Source organism: Suncus etruscus, chromosome 1 (assembly GCF_024139225.1).
Source record: "Suncus etruscus isolate mSunEtr1 chromosome 1, mSunEtr1.pri.cur, whole genome shotgun sequence".
Taxonomy (NCBI): Eukaryota; Metazoa; Chordata; class Mammalia; order Eulipotyphla; family Soricidae; genus Suncus; species Suncus etruscus.
The window spans coordinates 64,667,674-64,687,711 of record NC_064848.1 but is presented as its reverse complement, the minus strand read 5'-3'; the positions used below and the strand labels follow the sequence as shown (position 1 = coordinate 64,687,711).

General features: G+C 38.7%; 1 protein-coding gene and 1 non-coding gene across 3 annotated transcripts in view; one reads left to right on the top strand and one right to left on the bottom strand.

Moving 5' to 3' along the window:
• Nucleotides 1–20,038, top strand: part of RIC1 (RIC1 homolog, RAB6A GEF complex partner 1) — a 96,327-nt gene extending 76,289 nt beyond the window's left edge. For both annotated transcript variants that reach the window (XM_049772950.1, XM_049772943.1), the window contains exons 20-26: nt 1,420–1,578; nt 1,667–1,803; nt 4,870–5,156; nt 6,294–6,485; nt 17,333–17,510; nt 17,654–17,842; nt 19,032–20,038. In XM_049772950.1, coding sequence (XP_049628907.1) covers nt 1,420–1,578; nt 1,667–1,803; nt 4,870–5,156; nt 6,294–6,485; nt 17,333–17,510; nt 17,654–17,842; nt 19,032–19,317 — 1,428 coding nt within the window. In that variant the 3' untranslated portion in view covers nt 19,318–20,038. The remainder of the gene's footprint in view (nt 1–1,419; nt 1,579–1,666; nt 1,804–4,869; nt 5,157–6,293; nt 6,486–17,332; nt 17,511–17,653; nt 17,843–19,031) is intronic.
• LOC126024912 (U6 spliceosomal RNA) lies at nt 4,232–4,338 on the bottom strand. Its single transcript, XR_007500994.1, has one exon. It is a non-coding gene; the product is annotated as a U6 spliceosomal RNA (small nuclear RNA).

Below are 20,038 nucleotides of genomic sequence, written 5' to 3'. Positions count from 1 at the left end.
AATGTATGTTTTATATAGTACCATGCACATAGCATGTACATATTATACATTATTAGTTTAATATTGGTAGATTTGTCTAAGCCCCTCCTCACCCAATAACAGATTATTAGTTTAATGTATAGAATTACTAAGGGACTCTGATTAGTTCATAACAACACCTAATGTTGGGCTCTCAGAGCAAGCCAAGGAAGTTCAGCCTGTACCCTCATTTCACATGATTTCTCTGCCCCCCCCCCCAATAATGGGTTCTTTTAAATTTGTTTGTTGGGCCACACCCAGCAGCGATCAGAAGTTACTCCTGGCTCTTTGCTCAGAAATCACTCCTGGCAGGCTTGGGGAACCTTATGGGATACTGGAATCGACCCCAGGTCAGTGAGAAAGGCAAACGCCCTACCACTATGTTATCACTCCAGCCCTGTTCTTTAAATCTTGAAAATACGCTTCATTATCTTATAAAATGATTTGTTTAGTGTTCCTGCCAATTGATTTGAGTTTGATACACTTAGAAGGTTCTTTCAAGTTTATGCTAGATTGTGTCATTGCTATAGGAAGGAAGCTAACCATAAACCTGCTTAGACACTGTCTGAATAGATCCTCTTTTGGTTTATTTGCATCAGGAAAGCCAACTGAAATGAGATTTTAGTAAAGCCTGAATGACTACATGAAATGAGATTTTAGCAGACTGTATGACTACGTTAAGAGAGAATCACAGAATCTAACCACCACAGAATTCTTAAATTAGAAACAATACTGGTGGTTGGTCCTTTGTGGTCATTTTAAGTCACTCCTAAGACTGAGTCATCTCCCAAGCCATGGAACGAGAAAGTTAGCTCTATCAGAATCCTAATTTGTTTTAGATTGATGGATGATTATTTGTCAGTTAAATATTTTCTTTGGGTACTTTTTCAGAAAGACTAAGGCAGGTATTCACTTGTATAGCACTCTACTTACTGCCCATATCCGAGACGTTTTTGTTCAACAATTTCAGAAAACATGGTCACCAGGCATAGGCTTGAGCTCTTTTGGAGTCAGACAAACCCAAATTTATATTCTTGTTCTTCTGTTGATCTTCAAGAAGTTAATTAATTCAGTTTCTTCATTGTAAAATAGAGCCAATAGTGTTTCGTACATTCACCAGCTTTAGTAGGAAAATGTGCTTAAGGTTTATGAAAACAATCTAGCAAGCTGCAGAAGCTCAGTGAATCTTATTTTATATTACATCATTAAAACATCACCCCTGCTTTTTCTTGTACTGTATTTTGTAGTTTTCCCACTAAACAGAGTAGTACTGTGTTTTCTTCTCTAGGTGTAGGGAAGGAATAATAAAGGATTGCTTATGTCTTCCAACACATTTGCAGTATATTAAAAAAAAATGCTTGTCTTCCTCGTGTTTTTTTTGTTTGTTTTTGTTTTTGGTAGAATATGGAAGTCCCAGCAGTGAGTAGGCAACATGCCACCCTTCTGTTCAACACAGCTCTGGAACAAGGCAAGTGGGACTTATGCCGACACATGATTCGATTTCTTAAAGCCATTGGCTCTGGAGAATCTGAGACACCTCCATCTACACCAACAGCTCAGGTTAGTTTCAAAATTGCACAGATTCCCAGGCCATACAATTAATTACATGGCATTCTCTAATTGTGTTGCACATTATGTATGATCATAGGAATCCAGTTCAGGCGGTGGATTTGAATTCTTCAGGAATCGAAGCATTAGTTTATCCCAATCAGCTGAAAATGTTCCTGCTAGCAAATTCAGCTTACAGAAAACACTGAGTATGCCATCTGGCCCTTCTGGGAAAAGGTAACAGAATAAAAAGCCTTTCTGCTTTAAGGGCATTCATTCTATGACACATTTTATTTCAGGGCATTTACAAATTTTAGTCCTAATGAAAAGTAATTTTTATCCAATAGTAATTCCTTTGTTCATTTCCAAACTTCACAAAAGGATTCCTTTTTCTCCTCCAAAGTTTACTTCTTTAATACTTTGTACAGTTTCTTCTCTTGTTCTAGATTAGGTCTTGTTGCAGCTGTTCTGACTGTAACAGATAGTTACAATTTGTAACTTTGAATTTCTTCTGAAAATAGAGGATCTAAGTGAAAAGATAAATTTGCAGATAAACCAAAAAACTTCTTGCAGAAGTAAACAACTTCACCTTTCTTCCCAAATACATCTTTTTTTTTTTTTTTTTTTTTTTGGTTTTTGGGCCACACCTGGCTGTCTGCTCTGAAATTGCTCCTGGCAGGCACGGGGGACCATATGGGACACCGGGATTCGAACCAACCACCTTAGGTCCTGGATTGGCTGCTTGCAAGGCAAACGCCACTGTGCTATCTCTCCTGGCCCCCAAATACATCTTTTTGACACACACACACACCCAGGTGTTACACACACATTCCACAAACGTAAACAACTTCACCTTTCTTCCTTTCTTCCCAAATACATCTTTTTCACACACACACACACACACACACACACACACACACACACACACACACACACACACACACACACACACACACACACACACGTTCCACAAACAGGTGTTCTATGAGGAAAGCTGGGTTGCGGCATTTGCCTTTTGCTCATCAGCAGATCACACACACACACACACACACACACACACACACACACACATTCCACAAACAGGTGTTCCATGAAAAAAAGCTGGGTTGAGGCATTTGCCTTTTGCTCATTCAGCAGATCAAATTTGGTGATTTGGTGCTGGCACTGCCAGGAGTGATCCCTAAATATAGAGCTAGGAGTAAGTAGGAGTAAGTACTGAACATGGATCAGTGTGGCTAACTCCCTCTCCTCATACACACATACTCCTCACACTGACACACACAAAATACATTGTTTTTCATGTACTTGACTCTCATGACTGTTCTTGGAAAAGTGATTAAATAAACCCTGGAAAAACAAGAGGATGTGCATCTTAGAGATTGAGTTCTGCTTCATACATAGATTTTTTTTTTCTCTTATGAAGTAACTGAAGTAATATTGAAATTATCAGATAGAATTTTTTTTGGTTACTGAACTCCTATATTCTTTCCTATGTTGTTACATGTTTGTGGCTCTGGCTTTTTCTCCTCTCTGTTTTTTTCTTTTATATAATTCTCATGATTTAATTACAGAATCTGACATACTGAGTTTTTTTACATAGTGAGAGATTATTGAACATTTTTATTATATTATTTTTAATCTGTTAATAATACTACTTCTTTACCCCCAAACCATTAAAATCCCCATGTTGTGCTCTATACAAGAATAATGCAACCCTGAGAGACTCTTAAGCAATTCCTAAACATAGAGTAGTTTTTCAGTCACACCCTCAATTTAAGTATAGATAAAACATACTAATTATTTGGCATATGCCAGGTACCATTTATGCATGTGCAAGTGTAGATCTAGTAACCCTTTTAACAGCTTTGTGAGGGTAGATACTGTTATTATCCACATTATATAGGAAAAGAAATTGACACTCAGGAAAACATAGGTTCATTACATAAGAGTTATGAATGGCAAGTTATGAAGTTGTAAATGGCAAAGCCAATGTATCACGCAGGTGTACTCTAGTTCTTCTATTACCAAAAGTACCTTATTATTCAGTTCACAAATCCATTATGCCATATAAGTGCATATGAATGAGGAATGATAGGGTGGGGGTTTTTTTTGGTGTTTTTTTTTTTTTTTTTTTTTTTTTTGGTTTTTGGTTTTTGGGCCACACCTGGTGACGCTCAGGGGTTACTCCTGGCTATGTACTCAGAAATTGCTTCTGGCTTGGGGGACCATATGGGACACCAGGGGATCAAACTGCAGTCTGTTCTCGGCTTGCGTGGGCAAGGCAGATGCCTTACCACTTGCACCACTGCTCCAGCCCCTGTTCTTTCTCTTTCTTTTAAATTAGAGGAATAGAGTGTGCTTCACATTTTGTGGTGTCCAAGGTTACTTATGGTTATGCTCAGGGATTATATGTGGTGCAGGTAATTGAACTTACTGCATACAAGAGAACATCTTAACCTTTATACTATCTCTCCAGCCTCCTTTTAATTTTTTGTGTATACTAAACTCATATTGAGAGACTTCATTTCATTTTGCTCTTGATCCTTAACTTCTTTATTCTAATCTCCTTCACTTTTTTTCCATTGGTATTTTCAAATACTGTTATCTATTTACTCCCTTTCTTCTATTCAGCTATCACCTCCTTCCCAGTTTAGTTATTTTTTTTTTAAATATGGAACGCTTCACAAATTTGCGTGTCATCCTTGCACAGGGGCCATGCTAATCTTCTCTGTATTGTTCCAATTTTAGTATATGTACTGCCGAAGCGAGCACCCCAGTTTAATCTTATCCACCCCCCTTCCTTATTCACACACTTTAGAAATATTGTGATTTCAATTCCAGGTCACCTCAGAAAAAGTGAATATTGTAGTAAGGAAATTTTTGATTCTCAGTAGCACATAAAAGTTATATTTATTACTAGCCTGAAGTTATTAAGTGTTAGAAATGCTTGGAGTCTTTCCCCAAAAATGATGTACTTCAGAACAGATAGATACAAAGTAAGCACATTGTAGGGAAAATGCTACTGGTGGATTTGCTTGATACAGATTTGCTATAGACTTATGATTGTAAAAACACTAACTATGAGCCACTGTAAAGTAAATTATGTCTGTATTACTCCTTTGCTACAGGAGCTTGTTTCAGGTATTGTTCAGTGGTTATGATATCACAAAAATAAGATAACTTCAGTCAGAATTAAACCTTGTATCTCAGACATCTTTTTATCACCAGTATCAATTCTATTGCATAGAAGTATGTGAAATTCAGATTGCTTGTTCTGTAGCTCTCTTGTGGTCCCACTGATAGATGGAGCAAAGATAGTGATTGTGCTGAGAACATGTATATTGACATGATGCTCTGGAGACATGCTCGACGCCTCTTAGAAGAAGTTCGGCTAAAGGATCTTGGTTGTTTTGCTGCCCAGCTGGGCTTTGAACTAATTAGTTGGCTCTGCAAGGAACGAACCCGAGCTGCCCGCGTTGACAACTTTGTGATAGCCCTGAAGAGACTCCATAAAGATTTCCTGTGGCCATTTCCCATTATCCCCGTCTCTTCTATCAGCTCTCCTTTTAAGAATGGAAAATACCGATCAGGTAATTTAGTGTCACTTGTACGAGAATTGTATTTTACTCCAAGTATTAAGACATTAGAATTGATCAACAGTCAGAGAAATCTTTTTATTCTAAACTCAGAAGTAGATAAAAGCTAACTTTTTGTATATCAGTTGTAATACTCACCTTTTTTTTTGTTCGTTTTTTTGTTTTTTTGTTTTTTGGGTCACATCTGGCAGCACTCAGGGATTATTCCTGGCTCTGTGCTCAGAAATCGCTCCTGGCAGACTCAGGGGACAATATGGGATGCCGGGATTCGAACCACTGTCCTTCTGCGTCTAAGGCAAACGCCTTACCACTGTGCTGTCTCTCTGGCCCCAATATCCACCATTTGACCAAGGACATAAATAAAGTAAAACCTATGTCTCCAGGTCTTATAACCTTGAAGTCTAAACATAGAACAAAATCAAACTATAAGTGCCTTCATTTATTAAATTCAGAATTGACTGAATATAATAACTATATCATTTTGGCTTATTGTGTGGAAGTTTCATAATTTCTTAGTTATGTACCTCAAAGTAAACTCAGTGTGAGCTAGAGGGATAGTACAGCAAGTAGGATTCTTGCCTTGTACACAGCTGACCCACGTTCAATGTCAGCACCCCATATAGTGCCCCCAGCAACACCAGGATTGATCTCTGAGCCTGTACAGAGCCAGTCAAAAGCTGGGTGAAAGAAAGAAAAAAAAATATGAGCAGAATAAAGTTTGTTTTGTTCTAGAAAGATTTAAAAAAAATGACTGTTGAGCCAGAGATATATCAGATAGAGCCAGAGAAGTTGACACTTGCCTTGCATACAGCCAACCTTGGATCAATTCTGGTACTGCATATGGTCTCCCAAGTAGCATCCGGAATGACCCTTAAGCTTAGTAGTCCTTGAGCGTTAATAGATCTATATATAAAAATAAATAAAATGTCTATAGATTGCACTATGCTGTCCATCAATTTTGTTAGAGCCAGACTTTTCCAGTTTATGGGTAATGATTGCATAAGATAGTAATTGGTTTGGGACTTTTATTAATTGGGACAGGGATGTGGATCGTGAGAGAAAAGTCTAAAGAACTGAATTAGAAATGTCTGTGTTGTATTTGTTCTTTTGTTTTTGGACCTACCTTTGCAGTGGGAGAGCAGCTGTTAAAATCTCAATCAGCTGACCATTTTTTAAACCTTGAGATAGATGCTGGTGTCTCTAATGTTCAACGAAGTCAGAGCTGGCTGAGCAACATTGGCCCAACCCATCCTGAAATAGACACAGCTTCATCTGCTGGGCCACAAATGCAGGATGCCTTCCTGTCACCTTTATCTAATAAAGGTAAAATCTATTTTTATTTTATGTTTTTGTACCAAGAATCAAACCTAATACCATCAGTTGTGACCCAAAACCCCACTTCTTCAAAAAAAAATCATATAATTTTAGGAACTTAAGTAGTAATTGGTCTGATTTTCATTCTTTTTTCTTAATGGTCAGTAATTTGCTTAATGTTTAATTTGCAGTTTTCATCTCCATTACCTGAAATTTAATGTTGCTATCATTTATTTCTTCCATTGCAATAGAAACTACATAGTCACTTTACCATTTTTTCCTACCTTAAAAAAATTAAGCACTTTGATTTATAATACCATTAATAACAACAGCTTGACCATCTTAACCACCTTTAAAGTGTACCATTAACTCCATTTAAGCAACCAGCCTGAGAATTTTTTTTTATCTTGCAAACTAATACTCTAATAATCTATATAATAATAACTTCGTGGTTCTCCAGCCACAGGTAACTGCCATTCTTTTCTCTGTCTTTCTGAATTTGACTTTGATTGATACCTCATATAAATGAAGTTACAGAGTATTTGTCCTTCGGTGAATGCATAAAGTCCTCAAGGTTTCATCTGTCTTGTATTATATGCCAGATATTTCTTTCTATCTGCTGATGGTTACATTTTTGTTTTAGAATATAAACACTTTTAATTTGGAGGAGCCACACTCGGCAGCGCTCAGGGGGTTACTCCTGGCTCTGTGCTCAGAAATTGCCCCTGGCAGGCTCAGGGGACATATGGATTGCCAGAATTTGAAACACAGTCTGTCCTGTGTTGGCAGCGTGCAAGGCAAATGCCCTGCTATCGCTCCAGCCCTTCTCTTTTTATTATCTTTGCTTTTCCCTCCTTGCATTTTATTCATTTCAGAAATTTCTGTGGATTTTCTACTAGTGGATTTTTTGGTGATTGTATATTCATAATTTATAAAGTTACACTACATAGTTTGTGTTGTTTCCTCTGTTTCTTCTAAATTAGTAACTGAGGCTCAAGTGGTCTCTATGGTCCCTACATGTGGGAAACATTGGGTTTAATCTCCATGTTTTTTGCGTTCTTTGAGTACTGAATATGTGATGCCCTTTACACCATGAATTGCTAATTTTGAAGACTGAAGACTTGATCATATTCTACCTAGATTATTCAGGGAGGTAGACAAGATTATTGGATAATGCCTGATTATCATTAATGATCATATGTATTTTAAAATCTATGCCTGATGTGGGGGTTATTTAGTTAATATGGTTACAATAGCTTTAACATTTATTATATTGATATGCAGTTTTAATGTACCCCACCACCAAATGCCTAAGACTCTAAGTTATAATCTACCTCATCACTCCACACCCATTCTCCATTGCTTGGTAATCTAAGATTTGGCACCATTCAATAAGTATGTTTTGTTTTTTATCAATGTATAAGCAGATGACTGATATCTTATGGTATTATTTTCACTCTGATATTTTACAGTCCATTCATGTTGCAGAGAAATGCATGATTTTATCTTTATATGAGAAAAGATAAAAGAAGCACAACTTCTCTGTACTCTTCTGATTAAACATTTGGGTTGTTTTCATACTCTATTGTTCAAATCGTTGTAGTGAACATTAGTGTGTATATATTTTTTTAGTTGGTGTTTTTGTGTGTTGGAGGTAGATGCCAAGAATTTCTATGTTATGGGGCCAAAGAGATAGCAGAGCAATAGGGCGTTTGCCTTCTGAGTGCAGAGCTAGGAGTAACCCCTGAGCACTGCCGGATGTGTTCCCAAAACAAAAAAAGAATTTCTAGGTTATGTGGGAGCTCTATTCTGTTTTCAGAAATCTTCATGTTTTTCATAGGCTGAACTTTACAACATTCCCACCAACAGTGAATGAAGGAGATTCCTTTTTCATCTCATCCCAGCTAATTGCTTATTTCCAATATTTTGGACATATGACATTCTTACTGCAGTGAGATGATATCTCATTTCAAAATGCATTTCCCTGCTAATAAGTGATGAACAAACACTTTTTCATATGCCTACTGGCCTCTTAGGGAAGTATCTATTCATATCCTTTCCACATTTTTGATTTGTTTTTTGGTTGATGACCTTTGGGCATGCTTTATATAAATTTGATTATTAGCACTTAATCTGATGTGTGGTATACAACTGTTTTTCTATTCAGTGGGATATTTTATTTTCATTGAAGTTTCTTTTGCCTTGCAAAACCTTTTAATCTGCTGTAGTCCTACTTGCTTATTTTGTTATTATTCTTTTTATCTTTTTTTTTTTTTTTTTTTTTGGTTTTTGGGCCACACCCGGTGACGCTCAGGGGTTACTCCTGGCTATGCGCTCAGAAGTCGCTCCTGGCTTGGGGGACCATATGGGACGCCGGGGGATCGAACCGCGGTCCGTCTCCTAGGCTAGCGCAGGTAAGGCAGGCACCTTACCTTGAGCGCCACCGCCCGGCCCCTTCTTTTTATCTTTGATAATTGAGTCAAAACATTAAAAACACCTGACATCCATATCCTAGGAGTTCTGCCTTGTTTTTCTCAGTGTGTTAATTACATTGAATGTGTAATGCTTTAGTAGAATGGTCAATAGATCATGTTAATTTTTATTAATTCAGTGTTAATTCTTTTAGTCATGAATATGGACTATTTTCTCATTTCTTGGTGTCTTGATCTGTAGCTGGGAATGGTGGGCAGAAGGGAGAGAAGAGAGAGAGAAAGGTAGAAACTAAATCTTTTGTTGTCTGCCACTGTCTAGTTTTTCTGAGAGAAATAAGTAGAAATTCACCGGCCAAGGGAGACCTGTAGATCCAGGTTTGAGAGAGAATAGAGAATGATGGATAAATACAGAGCAGGCAGCATCTCACCAATGCTTTATCTCTGCCCTCACCACCCCCAGACCAGCAAATGCTGCTCCAGTCTCTACCCAGGGCCCCCCCTCCCCTCAGAAACTGTCATTATACCTTATACCAAACTACCATTATACAATATACCTTACTGGCAAATGTCTCTTGCAGGGGTGTATGTTCAGGTCCAGCTGTCATTAGGGGAGGCTGTCATCATCCCTTAAAGCAGCGCTTCTCAATTATTTTCTGTCATGCCCCCTAGGAGGAAGAAAGCATTTTTTGCACCCTCTCCTTGAGACTGTAAATAGTATCTTTATGAAAAAAAAAAACAAAAACAAAACTTTTACCTGCAAAACAAAAATATATAAAATAATTTGAGCTGATTTTTTAATCAGAGGTGATGTCTGGATTAATGGCTACAATGAGCATGTTTTGCAATGCGTAGCTTTTCGAAGTGGGGTTTGAAGCAGGACACAGCAACTCTCAGCTCCAGAGACATATAGAGACATAAATATGGGGCTTAGCTTGTTATGACAATGGTTGCTGAGGTTAAATACGCCCCTCTTGACGGAGCTTTGTGCCCTCACTGAGGGGCGCGCTTCACTATTTGAGAACCGCTACCTTAAAGGAACATTGATTAATTAATTCCCTTGACTTATTATTCCCTTAAAATCATCAATAAATTCCTCCTTTTGTGTTAATAATTTTAAAAATATTATAAAAATGAAATAGTATTGTCCAGATTAGTCCAGTCTTCTATATTGTTCACAAATCTGGAGAGTTATCCTCAGCAGTCAGTGGAGTTCAGCCAAGGTGTTGGTGGTCTTCAGCAAATCCTCTCGCAAGGATGTTGGCAGCTGAATTTCTGCTTCTGATATATTGAGTATTATTTTGAAAGCTCCAAAGCCAAGAGAGACAAGTGTAGAGAAGAAAGGAAACTATGTCCAGAGGTCCTCAAACTATGGCCCGCGGGCCACATATTGTATTTGTATCTGTTTTGTTTCTTCATTGCAAAATAAGATATATGCAGTGTGCATAAGAATTGGTTCATAAGTTTTGTTTTTACTATAGTCATACCCTCCAATGGTCTGAGGGACAGTGAACTGACACCCTGTTTAAAAAGTTTGAGGACCCCTGGCCGCTGATCTTTAAACTAATAGCCTGGTTTCTGGGGCGGGGTCTTTCCACATCTTAGGGCTTTCTGTCTTAGCCTAACAAGATATCTGCTATGGCCAGGTGTCCAGGGGCAGTGTTTATGGTTTCTAACAGCCTTGAGAACCATGAGAAAGCTGTGAGTGAGAGAGCCATTTAGATTTTTTGTTTTTGTTTTTGTTTTTGTTTTTGGGCCACACTTGGTGATGCTCAGGGTTTACTCCTGGCTCTGCATTCAAAAATCGCTCTTGGCTTGGAGGGATACCATTTGGGATACTGGTGAATCGAACCACAGTCTATCCTAGGTCAGCCATGTGCAAGGCAAACACCCTACACTGTGCCACCATTTTGCAAGTGGAAACTTAGCTTTGTTAGCCTTAAATCAACAAAATGGAATCCCTTCTGCTCTAGGCTCCATGGGTTCTTCTGTAATTATCATGTCATCTGCAAATAGATAGTTTAACTTTTCCAATTTGGATGCCTTTGATTTCTCTTTTTTTTTCTTTTTTTTCCTTTATTTAAACATCTTGATTACAAATATGATTGTGATTAGGTTTCAGTCATATAAAGAAGACCCCCCTTCACCAGTGCAACATTCCCACCACCAATGTCCCAAATCTCCCTCCATCCAACCCCACCCCCACCTGTACTCTACACAGGCTTTCCAGTTCCCTCATTCATTCATTCACTCACATGATTATGGTAGTTCTCAGTGTAGTTATTTCTTTTTTTTTTTTCTTTTTTTTTTTTTGGTTTTTGGTTTTTGGGTCTCACCCGGCAGTGCTCAGGGGTTACTCCTGGCTCCATGCTCATAAGTCGCTCCTGGCAAGCACGGGGGACCATATGGGACACTGGGATTCGAACCGATGACCTTCTGCATGAGAGGCAAATGCCTTACCTCCATGCTATCTCTCCAGCTCCTCAGTGTAGTTATTTTTATAACTGCACTCATCACTCTTTGTGCTGAGCTTCATGAAGTGAGCTGGAAGTTCCAGCCCTCCTCTCATTGTCTTTAAGGATTGTTGCAAAAATGACTTATTTTTCTTAAAACCCATAGATGAGTGAGACTATTCTGCATGTCTCTCTCTCTCTCTCTCTCTCTCTCTCTCTCTCTCTCTCTCTCTCTCTCTCTCTCTCTCTCCCACTCTCCCACTCTCCCACTCCCTCTCTCTCTCTCTCTCCCTCCCTCTCCCTCTCCCCCTCTCTCCCTCTCCTCCTCCCTCCCTCTCCCTCTCCCTCCCTCTAACTTATTTCACTCAGTATGATAGACTCCATGGACATCCATGTATAGGAAAATTTCATGCTTTCATCTCTCCTGATGGCTGCATAATATTCCATTGTGTATATGTACCACATTTCTTTAGCCATTCATCTGTTGAAGGGCATCTTGGTTGTTTTCAGAGCCTGGCTATTGTGAATAGTGCTGCAATAAATATAGGTGTGAAGAAGGGGTTTTTGTATTGTATTCTTCTGTTACTAGGGTAACTCTAGGAGTGGAATAGCTGGGTCAAATGGGAGCTCAATTTTCAGTTTTTGGAGGAATCTCCATATCGCTTTCCATAGAGGTTGGACTAGACGGCATTCCCACCAGCAGTAAATAAGAGTTCCTTTCTCTCCCATCCCGCCAGCACTGATTGTTCTCATTCTTTGTAAAGTGTGCCAATCTCTGTGGTGTGAGATGGTATCTCATCGTTGTTTTGATTTGCATCTCTCTGATAAGTGATGAGCATTTTTTCATATGCCTTTTGGCCACTTGTATTTCTTTTTTATCAAAGTGTCTGTTCATTTCTTCTCCCCATTTTTTTATGGGATTAGATGTTTTTTTTCTTGTAAAGTTCTGTCAGTGCCCTGTATATTTTGGATATTAGCCCCTTATCTGAAGGGTGTGGGTGAATAGTTTCTCCCACTCGGTGGGTGGCTCTTCTATCCTGGGCACTATTTCCTTTGAGGTGCAGAAGCTTCTCAGCTTAATGTATTCCCATCTGTTGATCTCTGCTTCCACTTGTTTGGAAAGTGCAGTTTCCTCCTTGAAGATGCCTTTAGTCTCAATGTCATGGAGTGTTTTACCAATGTATTGTTCTATATACCTTATGGTATCAGGTCTGATATCAAGGTCTTTAATCCATTTGGATTTTACCTTCTTACATGATGTTAATTGTGGGTCTATGTTTGCTCTTTTGCAAGTGGTTAACCAGTTCTGCCAGCACCACTTGTTGAAGAGGTTTTACCTGCTCCACTTAGGATTTCTTGCTCCTTTGTCAAAGATTAGGTGATTGTATGTCTGGGGAACATTGTCTGAGAACTCAAGCCTATTCCACTGATCTGAGGGTCTGTCTTTATTCCAATACCATGCTGTTTTGATAACTATTGCTTTGTAATACAGTTTAATGTTGGGGAAAGTAATGCCTCCCATTTTCCTTTTCCCTAGGAGTGCTTTAGCTATTTTAGGGTGTTTATTGTTCCAGATGAACTTCATAAGTGTTTGATCCACTTCTTTGAAGAATGTCATGGGTATCTTTAGAGGGATCGCATTAAATCTGTACAATGCTTTGGGATATTGCCATTTTAATGATGTTAATCCTGCCAATCCATGAGCAGGGTATGCGTTTTCATTTCCGTGTGTCCTCTCTTATTTCTTGGAGTAGGGCTTTATAGTTTTCTTTGTATAGGTCCTTCATGTCTTTAGTCAAGTTGATTCCAAGATATTTAAGTTTGTGTGGCACTAATGTGAATGGGATTGCCTTCTTGACGTCCATCTCTTCCCTATCATTGGTGTATAAAAAGGCCATTGATTTCTATGTGTTAATTTTGTAGTCTGCCACCTTGCTATATAAGTCTATTGTTTCTAGAAGCTTTTTGGTAGAGTCTTTAGGGTTTTCTAAGTAGAGTATCATGTCATCTGCAAACAATGAGAGCTTGACTTCTTCCTTTCCTATCTGGATTCCCTTGATATCTTTTTTTTGCCTGATCGCTATAGCAAGCACTTCCAGTACTACGTTGAAGAGGAATGGTGAGAGCAGACAGCCTTGTCTTGTACCAGAATTTAGAGGAAAGGATTTTAGTTTTTCTCCATTGAGGATAATACTTGCCATTGGCTTGTGGTAGATGGCTTCAACTAGATTGAGAAAGGTTCCTTTCATTCCCATCTTGCTGAGAGTTTTGATCAAGAATGGGTGTTGGACCTTATCAAATGCTTTCTCTGCGTCTATTGATATGATCATGTGATTTTTATTTTTCTTGTTGTTGGTGTTGTGTATGATGTTGATAGGTTTACAGATGTTAAACCATCCTTGCATTCCTGGGATGAAACCTACTTGGTCGGAGTGTATGATCTTCTTGATGATGCATTGGATCCTATTTGCCAGGATTTTGTTGAAGATCTTTGCATCAGCATTCATCAGGGATATTGGTCTGTAATTTTCTTTTTTGGCAGCATCTCTGTCTAGTTTTGGTATCAAGGCAATGTTGGCTTCATAAAAGCTGTTTGGAAGTGTTCCCATTTTTTTCAATTTCATGGAAGAGCCTGGCTAGGATTGGTAGTAGCTCCTCTTTAAAGGTTTGAAAGAATTCATTAGTAAATCCATCTGGGCCTGGGCTTTTCTTTTTGGGCAGATGTTTGATTACAGCTTCAATTTCCTCAATAGTGATGGGGTTGTTTAGATATGCTACATCCTCCTTACTTAACTGTGGAAGGTTATAAGTGTCCAAGAATTTATCCATTTCTTCTAGGTTCTCATGTTTAGTAGCATAAAGTTTCTCAAAGTAGTCTCTGATTACCCTTTGGATCTCTGCAATATCTGTCGTGATCTCCCCCTTTTCATTTCTAATACAGGTTATCAGGTTCTCTCTCTCTCTTTGTGAGTTTGCCAATGGTCTATCAATCTTGTTTATTTTTTCAAAGAACCAACTTCTGTTTTCGTTCATCTTTCGGATTGTTTTTTGGGTTTTCACTTTGTTGATTTCTGCTCTCAGCTTTGTTATTTCCTTTTGTCTCCCTATTTTTGGGTCCTTTTGTTGAGCACTTTCTAATTCTTTGAGCAGCGTCATTAAGCTATTCAGGTAGGCCCCTTCTTCCTTCCTGATGTGTGCTTGCAAAGCTATAAATTTTCCCTCAGGACCGCTTTTGCTGTGTCCCATAGATTCTGGCAGTTTGTGTCTTCATTATCATTTGTTTACAGGAAAGTTTTGATTTCCTCTTTGATTTCATCTCGGACCCACTGGTTGTTCAGTAGCAAGCTGTTTAATTTCCTATTGTTAAAGTTTTTCTTCTGTGTGCCTTTGTAGTTCACATCTAATTTCAGAGCCTTGTGGTCAGCAAAGGTAGCCTGCAAGATTTCTGTCCTCTTGATTTTATGAAGGTATGTTTTATGTGTCAGCATGTAGTCTATTCTGGAGAATGACCCATGTACATTGGAGAAGAATGTGTATCCAGGTTTTTTGGGGTGGAGTGTCCTATATATATATATATATATATATATATATATATATATATATATATATATATATATATATATATACACTAGTCCTTTTCCATTACTCTTTTCCGGGCTATTATGTTTTTATTGGATTTCAGTCTGGTTGACCTATCAAGTGTTAACAGGGCCGTGTTGAGGTCTCCCACAATTATTGTGTTATTATTGATGTCTTCTTTCAGGTTTGTCAGTAATTGTATTAGATAATTTGCTGGTTTCTCATTGGGTGCATATATGTTTAATAGTCTGATTTCTTTCTGTTGCACATATCCCTTGATTAGTACATAGTGTCCATCTTTGTCCCTTACAACTTTTCTGAGTATAAAGTTGTTGTCAACAGATATTAATATGGCCACCCCAGCTTTTTTAAGGGTGTTGTTTGATTGGATGATTTTCCTCCAGCCTTTGATTTTGAGTCTATGTTTGTTCTGACTATTCAGGTGTGTTTCTTGTAGGCAGCAGAAGGTTGGATTCATCTTTTTGACCCATTTTGACACTCTGTGTCTTTTAATTGGTGAATTTAGTCCATTGACATTGAGGGAGATGATTGTCATAGGATTTAATGTCATCTTTGTAGATAAGTTTGCTGTGTTTGTTAGTCTCTCTTGTCTTAAAGTAGACCTTTCAGATGCTGGTTTTCCACCTGTGAAGTTTCTGAGTTGTTGTTTATCCATGTAAATACATATCTTTCCTTCAAACCTGAACATGAATTGGGTGAGTTAGGCTGGGTGCAGTGTTCTCGGTGAGGCACCATTTCATTCAGTCTTGTCCCAATATCCCACCACTGTCTTCTGGCCTTGAGAGTTTCTTGTGACATGTCTGCTGTAAGTCTTAGGGATGCTCCTTTGAATGTAATTTCCTTTTATGATCTTGATGCTTTCGGTATTCTATCTCTATCTGTAGGATTTGTCATCATAACGAGGGTGTGTCTTGGGGTGTTTTTCTTTGGGTCTCTTTTAGCTGGTACTCTTCGGGCATGCAGGATTTGATTGCATGTAGTCTTTAACTCTGGGAGTATCTCTTTGATGATGTCTTTGACAGTTGATTCTTCCTGGAGATCTCCTACCTGGGCCTCTGGGACTCCAATGATTCTTATGTTGTTTCTGTTGAGTTTATCAAAGACTTCTATTTTCATCTGTTCACATTCCTTGAGTACTTTTTCCATTGTCTGATCGTTTGTCTTAAGGTTCTTTTCCAATTTCTTGTGCTGTGTTGAGTTTTTCTGCATCCCATCTTCCAGCACGCCGATTCTGTCCTCAGCTGCTGTTACCCTGCTGCCGAGGCTATCCATTGAGGTTTTCAGTTGAGCTACTGTGTTTTTCAGATCTGTTATTTCAGTTTGGAGTTTTCTGATTTCTGTCTTTGTGTTCTGTTCAGATCGATCTATGCTTTCTTTGAGTTCTACAATCATCTTCCATATTTCTATTCTAAACTCCCTCTCGGAGAGGTTAATGAGGTGGTTGGAATTTTTTAGGTCATCCGCGCTATCGTCTTCATTCTCTGTGCATGGTGTTTGCCTGCGAGGTTTCCCCATTGTCACACTTGTGTGATTTTTTTTTTCTGAGTGTTGTGGTGGGGTTTATTGGTTAGAAATAGTGCACGGCCGCGAAGCGCCGTGCTCTTCTCGAGCCTCTGGGAGAACTATTTTTCTGGGCCCTTTTTGGCCCATTCCCAAGACGTTCAGGAGACAGGGCAGTGGAAAAACACGCACAGGCAACACTTACAGTTTCTCACAGTTGGGAACCACTGGGCAGGCGTAGATATTCCCAGCCTGACGTCACAAACAGGGGACTTGCCTTTCTGCAGAATACTGCAGATAGCCGGTTTTCATGGTCGGACACAGTTGCTTGGCGTTCTGGCCCTTGGATGAGCCTCTGGGAGAGCTATTTTTCTGGATCCTTTTCGGCCCACTCCCAAGAGGTTCAGGAGACAGGACAGTGGAAAAAAACGCACAGGCGTGTTTCTCACAGTCAGGAACCACTGGGCGGGTGCAGATATTCCCAGCTTTGATTTCTCTTTTTGTGCCCAATTGCTAGGGTGGTAAGGACTTCAAAATTCTCAAATTATGATGGGAAAATTAAACATCCTCTTTTTGTGTATGATCTTAGAGGGTTTTGGCATTAAATATGATATTAGCTTCTGTGTTTGTATTAAACGTTACTATCCTAAGATACATACTTTCTGTTCCTGTATTGTTGAGGCCTTTTAATCATTAATAAATATGGAAATTTGTTAAGGCTTTCTCTGCATCTATTAATACTATCATATGATTTGTATCCTTTTATTGGTAAGTTACAGTCTATTAACTTATTTGCAGATATTAATTCATCATTTCTTCATTTGGATGAATCTCACATGAAGCAAGTTTGTAAATGTTGGCAATTCTTCCCCAGGTGATGAATGCAGTATTGGTTCAGCCACAGATTTGACTGAAAGTAGCTCCATGGTTGATGGGGATTGGACAGTGGTGGATGAAAATTTCTCTACACTAAGTTTAACTCAGTCAGAGCTAGAGCACATTTCCATGGAGTTGGCAAGTAAAGGGCCTCACAAATCCCAGGTCCAGCTTCGGTGAGTTTATTTTTTGAGTGCATGGAACTCAGGATATTGGTGCAAATGGTGCATAACAGGGGCTACATTTCTCATGATGGTTGCCCTTCTATGCCCTTATAGATGCTATAAGTCTAAGCATCACTTGTTCTGTGTTGTTGTAGGTATTTGCTACACATCTTTATGGAAGCAGGGTGCCTGGATTGGTGCATTCTTATAGGCTTGATTCTTAGAGAATCCTCAGTAATCAACCAGATTTTGGCTATTATACAGTCTTCAGAAGTAGATGGTGAGATGTTACAGAACATAAAAACAGGTCTGCATACAGTAGATCGATGGTCTTCTACAGATTGGTAAGTGCTGGTTTGGTTTCCTTAGGCCAATAATCATGGCCTAAAATTAATTAATTAATTACTAAAAATTAATTATGGCTTAGATCTAGTTTATTTGGCAATATTCAGTTTGATAAAAATAAAAATCCTTTTCTTTCATACATTTGTATTTAAGGCTATTTAATTAACATCCCATACACAGCCATTTAGATGAGTAATAGTCATCAAAATAGTGTTATTGGTCAGCTTACAAAATAATTTATGCTTAATGCAGCACAAATTAGGTTAGAATTAGGCTTAGGTTGAAATTTATAGTTATATGGAATTGAAGGATCAACTTAAAAGATCCTTTCCTGGTTTTTTATTGGTCCACACCCAGCAGTGCTCAGGGCTGATTCCTGGCTCTACACTCAGAAATTATTCCTGGCATCCTCAGAGTTCCATAGAGGGGTTAAGCAGGGGTCTCAAACAATTTACCTGGGGGCCGCAGGAGGCAAAGTCAGGTGGATCCTTGAGTGCAAAGTCAGTAGTAAGCTTTGAACATTGGGATGTGTGACCAAAACAACTAAAACAAAACAAAACAAAACAAAAAAAGATTCCTCTAGGGCAGGGCCACAAAATGTTGTATGGAGGGCCGTAAATGGCCCGCGGGCCATGAGTTTGAGACCCCTGGGTTAAGGGATCAAATCTTAGTCACATGCGAGGCAAGCATCCTGTGCAATGTGTTATTTTTCAAGCCCCCAAAAGATTCCTGAAGACAGATTGAAGGTCTATAAATTTAACATTCCATGGCAGCTAATTCCTGAATCTAAACTTGTCTGTCGCCTGCTGTATATGAATTCAGATTATTTCTCTTACTTGGATCTCGTTTTTAATTGCCAATTTAGATATTTTCTCAATTTCTTTTTGAAATTTGAAATCCTGTTAATCTTTAGAATTTGCTGTTTATGTGGCCTCTAAACTAACAAAAAGAATTTGCTTTTTAATTATAGTAATGCTGGAAAACAGGTGTCTTTGCTGCTAGAAGTCAGAAATGTCAGGCTTTAACTAGATGCTGCAGAGTGCTTAAGAAGCCTTTCTTCCTTTCTTAGATCTGCTCCTTACCCCTACCTCCACCACATCACACATCGATAAATGTTTAGTATAAATTTAGAATAAATTCACAGAACCTGTGAAAATTTTTTAATATGGTCCTTTTTTCTCTACCTAGCCCTGGATATAAGCCATTTTTAAATATCATTAAGCCACAACTGCAAAAGCTCAGTGAGATAACAGAGGAGCAAGTTCAGCCTGAAGCCTTCCAGCCAGTAAGTATGGGCAAGACTCCTGAACAGACTAGCCCCCGGGCAGAAGAAAGCAGAAGTTCCTTGGGCCATGGAAACATCCCCCAGGGCGAAACTGGAGGTAGCTGTACACTTGGCCGCAAGGAGGAGGACATGGCCCGAGCAGAGGAGGAACCTTTTCAGGATGGGACATATGACTGCACAGTGTCCTAGCAGCAGCATGCTCACAGGGGCAGTATTAACTTGGAGCAGCATGCAACTGAGGAAACTGTATAATCTAGATTTAACCAGGGAAAAGAATTTAGTTCAGAGTATTAATGGTAAAGTATTACTAAATTTTAACCACCTTTTTTTCCTTTAAGGTATCTGAGTCTATAAAAATGTGACATCAAGCAAATCACCTTTCATTAGAAAAATATTTTAACTGCAGTGAAAACAATAAAAAATCCTGTACAGATGTACACAAAATATTTTGCTTTTCTTCTTAAAGGTTGGTAGCTTAATCTGTGGTGTTTATTTTTCTCCAGATGAGCTAACCTTTTCTTCATCATGCTTCTTATATATTTTCTTGTTCAGTATGTGTCCAGGCTGCTTTTTGCAGATCAATGCCAAGGTGCTTGCTGTAGGTCATCAGGAATTTGAGCTACCTGTGTGCCCAACAGAGAGTTGGAGAGTTCTGGATACCCTCCTGTGCCTCGTGAGTGCATAGGTGGCGTAATGGGGACTACTTCTTTGGCATTTCTAGCCTTATAAACTCCAGACCTTCATGAAAGACAGCAGTTACCTGTGAATCAGTGTGTGCTTCAGCAAACTTGATTCTTTTTACATCAGTGTGGGCAGAAGTCTAAAAGGTTCCTATTAATTATGCTGTTATATACCACTAAACTATTTTGTAACCAAGAATTGTATCTTTTTGTGAATACTCTTGTGTAAA